The sequence below is a fragment of the Haliotis cracherodii genome, unplaced genomic scaffold, assembly GCF_022045235.1.
Source record: "Haliotis cracherodii isolate W230 unplaced genomic scaffold, xgHalCrac1.p SCAF_10, whole genome shotgun sequence".
Lineage (NCBI taxonomy): Eukaryota > Metazoa > Mollusca > Gastropoda > Lepetellida > Haliotidae > Haliotis > Haliotis cracherodii.
In genome coordinates this window covers 44,971,072-44,979,870 of record NW_027266265.1, presented here as the reverse complement: position 1 = coordinate 44,979,870, position 8,799 = coordinate 44,971,072, and the positions used below count along the sequence as shown (strand labels likewise).

General features: G+C 41.5%; 1 protein-coding gene across 1 annotated transcript in view; it reads left to right on the top strand.

The window, feature by feature from the left end:
• Window positions 1-214: 214 nt before the first annotated feature.
• LOC139454419 (b(0,+)-type amino acid transporter 1-like) overlaps window positions 215-8,799 on the top strand; it is a 28,258-nt gene continuing 19,673 nt past the window's right edge. Inside the window, exons 1-2 of the mRNA XM_071236111.1 lie at window positions 215-355; window positions 8,582-8,743. Coding sequence (XP_071092212.1) covers window positions 337-355; window positions 8,582-8,743 — 181 coding nt within the window. The 5' untranslated portion in view covers window positions 215-336. The remainder of the gene's footprint in view (window positions 356-8,581; window positions 8,744-8,799) is intronic.

The following is an 8,799-nucleotide window of genomic DNA, read 5'->3' as shown; positions in this document are numbered from 1 at the left end:
TCACTCACTCACTCACTCACTCACTCACTCACTCACACTCACCCACTCACTCACTCATGTCAAAACATGCTATTTGTTCTGACATTCGCGAGGTATAATCTGCCCTATGGGGAGACAAGGAGCCTAGAGTAAGTCTAGAATCATCTCGTATTGTGGCCACGGTCTGTTAGGCACAGAGCGCTACTCAAACCATACACCGTACCCATGACCCATTCATTCAACCCATGCGTGATCTGGATAGTACAACACGCAGTGTCATACAAAAGGAGAACTCACCAGACCAGGTGTGCACTTTACTGCAATAAGACCCGGTGTCTGGATACCTTGTGATTGACCATGGAGAACGTCGACCAAGGTAGGTAACGGTTTAGCGTAAATAATGACTGATGGGGGAATACCAAAGTGTAATTCGCGGTAGCTAGCACACACATTACAGGGACATTTTGATGCCGTGCTTCATGGTAGATATACCGAATAATAACGCGCAGTTGCATTGCTGTGAGTGACATAGACAATATTAAACCACGATGTATTAAAATATAAATGTATTAAGCTGATAAGAATTTGTATATATGCGAGTAGGAGAGTCCAGTAGACATACCCCTGCTCCAAACACAGGTTGCAAGCAACAGATCAGAAACGCCTATCCGACCTTCCATCCATTAACACACACGGGGCGTGCTGGAGATACCAACACAAACTGAGACAAAGTTGGCCACCTTATACAGCAGCAAATATGTCAGTACGAATACATACGTGAACAGAATGACCAGATAAATCAACAGCCAATGTCGACCTGACAAACAGGAGCGCCGCTTTGCGGACGTAAATGTTTCATGTTTTGGGTTGACAATGTATTCGGAAAAGGGTTTCAGTGTTAGTAGAGAAAATCACGTCTACCCTTTTTCTTTCTGCACCTTAGACGGGCGTTTCATTACTATACTTTGAAATGCACCTGTATCAGAAGAGGAAAGAAAATAGGTTCAGATTTTCAGCGTCAGCATACGTGTTTGTTATTGTCAGTGATAAGTTTAACAGAGATGTTCATCACAATTCCGACATGCATGATGGTGAAACACTAGATGTGAACGCCCTTCACCTTTAGACTGACTGCGGCAACGGACACTTGAAACTTCAGTCATTGCTCGGGTGGGTCATGAAGCCCTTCAGCTCACAATGACTGAGGCAACAGCAACGGACACTTGAAACTTTCGTCATTGCTTGGGTGGGTCATTGTCTTTTAAGCTGCTGTACAAACATAACAAACGGATAAAATCATCAGCTTTAGAGACTGCTGTTGAGAATAGGAGTGCACGTCCCTTGAGTCATCCGCCTCTTATGGACGCGCCGAGGGCCCTTGATGTCACTGTGCTTCTAGCATCTTGCACTGGGTCGAACCTTTGAGGTATTTCACAGCCGACTCGAATGTCTTACATATTAGATAAAACATGCATGTGGTTCGTGTCGTGAGTATTAGGTTAACTGTGCTGGTAGTGATTTCATTGCATTCCTTGCATGTGTTATTCTATTGACAGCAGGACTAGAACCTGTTTGTCCCGTACATATACATGTACCGCCGATCAAGAGAAAGTAAACATTGCTAGCTGTTGAATAGGTTTGATACCTCGGCTAAAGGAGACTGAATTCGGGTTGAAAACCTTTGACAAACACACCCAACATAATGTGATTGTTAGAAATGAATTTTCGAGTGTGTGTGTGTGGGGGTGGGGGGGGTGGGGGGTGGCACTGATGGAAGCTTTTCTGTAAATAGAGAATCTCACCCGAGTGTATTTTGATATCAAATATATCAAAAGACACCAGTGTGAGATTTTATTTATCATTCAACATCATTTTTCAGTTTATAGACAATAATAAGCAGTGTCTTTAGTGTAAAATGTACTGCTAACAGCTTGTGTAGCAGAACCATTGGTGATTTCATTTGATTGTGACGTCATTGTAACCAATGACGTCACAATGGTCTGAATAGCATTGTGATGCAATTTCTTTGATCTCACCCAAGCGATATCTCCTGTGGGAGCCAGTTGTGGATGATAAAGAAATATACACTAACCAAAATCAGAATACGGAACATCGGCCAAATAGACGTCAGTGGATACCAACTGTGCGACGTGATTGGCCAAGGGTGCTGTTCAGCGACGAGAGCAGGTTCAACTTGTTCCATCCTGATGGTCGGATGCGGGTGTACTGACGGGGTATCCATGGTGTGTCGTGTCTGTATGGACGCCCTAAGAGGCTACCCGGGATAGTGATGCCATTACTGAGGTGCCATGGAAGCGTTCAGAAGCTTTGTTAATCAGACTTTCATCATCTGTTGTTTTAACGTCTTTTGGTATGACGCCGCCGGGGATCGAACCCGGACCTTGCGCCCTCTGAACGGACGCTCTACCACTAGACCACGGAGGCGGTCGTCACAGTTATAACCTCAGATGTGTTTAATTGCTTTTTGTCAATTCATCACAAGTTAATAAGCTACCAAGTCGGTGTAAACTTTCTTTTGATCATCAGTGTACTTCATACATATGTATATACATCTTCCCGGGGCTTTTTACCCAAAGCCTAGTTTCTACTGGAAACGAGACTTTGATATAGGCTAGTGGACACACTTGCCTCGGGAAGACGACGTACATGTACTGGAAAACATACCACCGGTCTGGAAACCTGTGTTTGCAAATATGTGCATAAGGGACTATGTGTTAGAGATTTAGAACTGCCAAATCTAAAAAAAACTAGAGAGATATTGGAGAACAGGTGCTTTTATAAATCATATAAAATGTTCATTAGATAGATTGGTAGGCTCGTATGGTGTGTGAAAACTATATGTGGCACAGGCATTCTGTGAGCAATTGTTCTTCAAAGGATCAGGAGTCTTCGACCCAAGTGATATTTTTGGAGGTAAATAACCATAGCAGTCATTTGGTGAAACTTTCATCTTAGGTCAGGCCCTTGCTATATATAGTGCTTCATAAACTTTGTATGCATTTGTTAATCTTAACCCAAAGGTGACCGGTCAAACCACGGTCATTGATGAAGGGAAAGATCCAGACAATTTGGAAATCATAGTCTCCAGTGTTCATCTTGTGTAACGAGGCAATAGTAGTTACACCATAACGTTCAGCTTACCTCGCTAAACTACCCCTGGGCAACGAATACTTCATGGTCGCTGACACGGCCTACACTAAAGGGAGATAATTGATGTAAAAATTGCTTTCAGTCGATTTCCATATCCTGGATGTCCCAGGTTAACACGGCTGACCAAGCTATATATAACCCAACTGATTTACGTCATACTTCGGCTGACATGTTGCCCATATCTTCTGACCCCCTGGGGTGCAGTGCGATGGTTAGCAGCCTCCAAGTGACGTCACTGGTAGTCGGAATTAGTTTCGGTTTTTTATTCAATCATGAATAACAGCTTTTTAATGTATTGTAAGCTACGGTAATAACGAACTCAAAGGGACCGCACATTTCAGTTCCTTATAAGCATAAATACAGCAAATGGCCGGGACCAAAAAATAAGTTCGTGATATCCATCAGTTCGTTATAAGCGTGTTCGTTATAAACGTAGGTTACTGTAACTCGTATACATGTATTCTAGAGCTATAACCTTTAATTGTTTTGATATTTTACCCAGGGGTGTGATTTTGATTGGGGATCCACAGTTTTTAGAGGATATTCACATTTTCTTACCCATCTATTTCTTGACATTTTAATTTTATATTTTAACTTGAAACCTGTTTCGTAATAAAAACCTTGTAAATCATTTAAAACTATGTGAATAGTTGTATACCCGTCTGCGTCTGCTTGCTGCTCCCTCTCCGAGAAGCCATGTTTGTTTGCAAAACCTAGCATTGTATAAATAAGTAAGGCGCTATTTCTTTAATCACCAATCAGCTACTGTTTAAGAAGCAACATGTACATTGACGAGGCAGGGTGTGCTTTTTGATTGGCATCTTTCAGTATGTTTGTCGCACTAACGTTTCCGAATGTAACTGTCGGTAAGTGATCGCGATCGGCTGATACACAATCATTTTATCTAACAGTTGTAACATACGCAACCTTTTATCTCATGGTTGTAATTAATATACGCATTAGTTTTATTTCAATAGGGTATTTATAGTTTTTGTTGCGTATTTGATGCGCTAGGATTTGATTTGTCTGCGTATTTCAGTTTATTTAATGCATATTTTACGCAAATACGTAGCTTAACTCGTGCTCTGGTATTCTGATGCGTCCGAGAAATTAAACTTTCGACTGTTGATATAAATACTTTAGAATCATTGATGCAACCGATTTTGCATCTTTGATGTTCTACTCGTCTTGTCGTTTTTCAGAAAAGGTACAATGGTAGCTTTATCAAAGAATGAAGCACTTGTTAACCTCTCATAGTCGTGTGTTACAGCAATACACGTTGGTGTTGTGTTCCTCCTTCTCACGACAGCCTTTCTGTATTGACTCAGATGATTCAAATTCTAACAATGGAACTCACGTACTGTTTAAAGAAAAACAAGGTTGTGAAGTACAGTGAATATGTAAAGGAGACAGCATAATCTTACAAGTTGTCCTTGTGCACACATGTAGAGCTTTGTACGATTATACGCTGGAATGACAAACAACAACACGGTGTCGGTCGCTTAGATTTACTGCAAAGACAACACCTTTGTAGTTTTGACATTTCTTTGCGGACTTACATCAACAAGTAACATACGAAATGAAATAAAAAGAATAATTGTACTCTTTAATGTGCATTTATATTGTCTACCTGGGTTTCTCCATTCTCTCTTTGTTTGTGTTTGGCTTGGCTTGTATATTTACATCTTTTGAAAGCTGAACTATTTACTTCAGTGTTTAGACCTTGTATTGTGACACGTGCGATCCTGCTGCCTATGTAGAATGTATAAGGAAGGGGTGCTCCCATGACCCAAATTCATGCCATCAATAATCGAATGTCCTTTTTGAGGCGTTCTCTATTTACTGGTAGCGAGTTGCAAGTTGTTGCCCTGAATGTCAGCTATATTCGGGGAGTTCGTGCTACCTGAATATATGAATATTATACCGCGAGGAAACATTCAGAGTGGATAAAAAGAATGTTTGTCGTAAGGGGGCACATGTGCGTGTGTCGATGTGTGAGTGTCTGTGTTTGTGTTGAGTGATCGTGCGTTGTGTGTGTGGTGTGTGTCTTTGTGTGTGTCTGTGTGTGTATGTGGTGTGTGAGTGTGTGTGAATGTGTGCTACATGTCAGGGCAACTCTTTTTAATGAATGTATTGCTAAATCTTATAATGTTTTAGATATACCTGATATCGATAAACTTTGTTTAATTTTCAGTGACTCCAGTGTGTGTTTTATACTTGCCAAAGTCTGCTTTTTAATTCTTAATCGTAGAAAGCATCTTTTATATGGACAATATTTTACTATATCATCTTTATATCATTTATGTATAAATTCTGTGATAATTTGTCTCTCATAATTCTATTGAATGGTTCTGTACATTTTATCTATGTCAAGTTGTACAAAGCTGTTTTATGTATGTACACAAGTGAGACGTTAATATACTATTGTCTGTCTGTCTGTCTGTCACCTGTCAAAGGTTGTGATAATACTTTAAAGTAGATGGGCGGTGTCTTCCCGACAGAAAAGAAGGTTACGATGCCCCGTGTTCACTGGACCGTGAACACGTCACACAGAACAGTGGGAGTGTAAGCTGCGTGTCATGATTTTAGGGTCGTTATTCATCTAGACTTACCGAGGCTTTTCAAGCCCAGTAGCTGCACTCACCTTTGTTGATCTGACAAAATAGAAACATTGAAACCAATGTGATTAAACACGGTTTCGCTGTGTAAATGTTCTCGTCATTATAAAACTGATTACTAAAGAAATCGTAAATTTATTGACAGTTTTTATATACTGTCGTAATGGTTGCGCAGTGCAACCATAGTGAGTGAGTGAGTGAGTGAGTTTTGGCTTTACTCCGCTTTTAGCAATATTCCAGCAATATCACGGCGGGGGACACCAGAAATGGGCTTCACACATTATACCCATGTTGGGAATCGAACCCGGGTCTTCGGCGTGACGAGCGAACGCTTTAACCACTAGGCTACCCGACAGCCCCTGCAACTATAGAGTTCTGTGACGTATATATTGCTTATTGTAACATTATTCATGTCATGTATGTCATGTGATCGAGGAAAAAAACATGTCTTGATGAAAATAACAGAAACGTTGCGAATATATATCTGCCATCGATCTTCCCAATCATCCCACCAGTTTCACACATATGCAATATGGCATAGAGATTGCATGTTTAGTTTTATTTGGTCGAACTCTGTCCCGTGGAGTCATGATATAACTGGATCGTATAACTCTGTATGTGACAATGAGAAGCGGGGCGTCTCTTTATATCAATACATAAACCCCTATCATGCCTGGTACGTGATATGTATTCACTGAGTGCATTGGAGGATTGAGTCACTGCATGTGTATTGTGCACCATGCGCACAGGGATTGGGATGGGATCGGCACTTGCATTCTATGGGTCTCGCTCCACGGAGCGGTCTCAAGGCCACGGTATCCCTAAGATGAAATATGAGAGTTACGACAGTTGTTTCTCTTACCTAGCCGTCTAAGACCGCCTCCGTGGTCTAGTGGTAGAGCGTCCGCCCGGAGAGCGGAAGGTTCGGGGTTCGATGTCCGGCCGCGTCATACGGCATTAAAGGGCTAAAACAAGGACTGGTCGGCTCGAAGTCAGTATACTGTGTCTGAGTGGGGTATTCATGTTAAACTGCGGCATGGTATCTCAGTGAGCTAGCACTATAAATCGGCATCAGTCTGGACTAGTACAAGCAGCCCCACAAACACATACACGTACATGCACGTCGCTATATAAGTGCAATAATCCTGGACGCGACGTTAAACCCAATTTCACCTCACCTCACCTCACCTCACCTCACCTCACCTCTTGTCATCTACATGTCTTATCTCACTTTAGGCCCCTGTGACGTGTACAGACGTAATTCTCAGTTTATCACGTGACATTCTCTGCCACGTGTAAGTCCACTGTCCACGGAGTACAAACCAGCTACGTTTCGGAGTTAATATAATTATAGTTAATGAGTATGGTTTTACGCCGCTTTTAGCAATATTCCAGCAATATCACGGCGGGGGACACCAGAAATGGGCTTCACACATTGTACCCATGTCGGGTATCGAACCCGGGTCTTCGTCGCGACGAGCGGGCGCTTTAACCACTAGGATATCCGACGGCCTCAAATATAATTATTATAGACATGAAAGGTAAATATACATATAATGTGCAAACAAAACACAATTTTTTGTTACCGATTTTACATATTCTCCTGGCCGGTCCGTGTTGATGAATCTGCCTACTTCAATCTCCAGATGATGGCAACTGAGTTTTAATTTAGTTAGAGCTAATCTACGAATCTTTACATTTTAATGCTGAAACATATTTCTTCAGTTCAAATCTATCTTCAATAATTCTTCATGTCGTCTACATACGTCACTTGTTACGAGTATGTCTTCTATCAATGTAATTTTAATGTTGTAATGGGGCGGTTGGGTAGCCTAGTGGTTGAATCGTTCGCCCGTTAAGCCGAAGACCAGGGTTCGTTTCCCGACATACGTACAACGTGTGAAGCCTATTTCTGGTGTCCCCCGCCTGATATTACTGTAATATTGCTAGAAGTGGAGTACAACTATACTCACTCACTCACTCACTCACTTTATGTCATATGTCCTCTGTAGGTGAGTTGTCACTTTCGATCGTGGGTAGATTTTTAGCTACCTCTCCGTGGAGGTTCGTTTTAGGATTATTTTCTCAATGAAACCATAAACCATATCATGACATGTGTTGATCTAAACATGTAGACTTTTAAAAAATGAAACCGATGAAAATGTTTTAAAAGAAACTTTATATTTGTCTCACATGTGTATAATAATATGCGTACATACGAAATACATAAATAAATATGAAATATTTTTTAAAACATTCCTGATTGTAAATTATTACCCTAAACATGTTTATGTTATTCGGCAGCGATCACCACAGGGGCCACGTCCTGTCCTTTAAACTAAATGTGCCATATTCTCATTCCTGATTCTGAAGGAACGATGTGTAAATGACAATTTGTTATATCTTCTGTGTGCCCGTTATGACATTAGCATCAGGTAGGTATGCTACCCATTTGTTTACGCCGTGTTTGTCCTCTGTATCAAAATTATCTTGTTCTCCGTTCATGCTGCACAGACACGACCACAACTTTCTCTATCGTCATGTGACCCTTGAAGATCCGGGTTAGAATAGGTCTTCAGCAACCCTTGCTTGTCGTAAGAGGCTACTAACGGGATCGGGTGGTCAGGCTCACTGATTTTATTGACGCATGTCATCGTATCCAAATTGCATTGATCGATGCTCCTATTGTCAATCACTGGATTGTGTGGTTCAAGCTAAATTATTTACAGACTGCCGCCATGTAGCATGAATATTGCTGAGCGCCGCTTTAAAGAACAAACAAAAACGCACTGTCATATGTTTTCTCCTTGCAGACAATGAAGACCAAAATGGCGGACTGCGGCAGAGATCGAAGGAGGGCCCGGATGAAGGGGTATCACCAGAGCAGTTCAGCATTCAGACCGATGACAATCTTCACATGGGCAGAAATGTCGGCCTTATCAGCGGAATCTCACTGATCGTCGGCTCCATCATTGGTACTGGGACATGTCTTTACCCAGAATAGTAGATTGATAAATGGCTTTACCCTTTA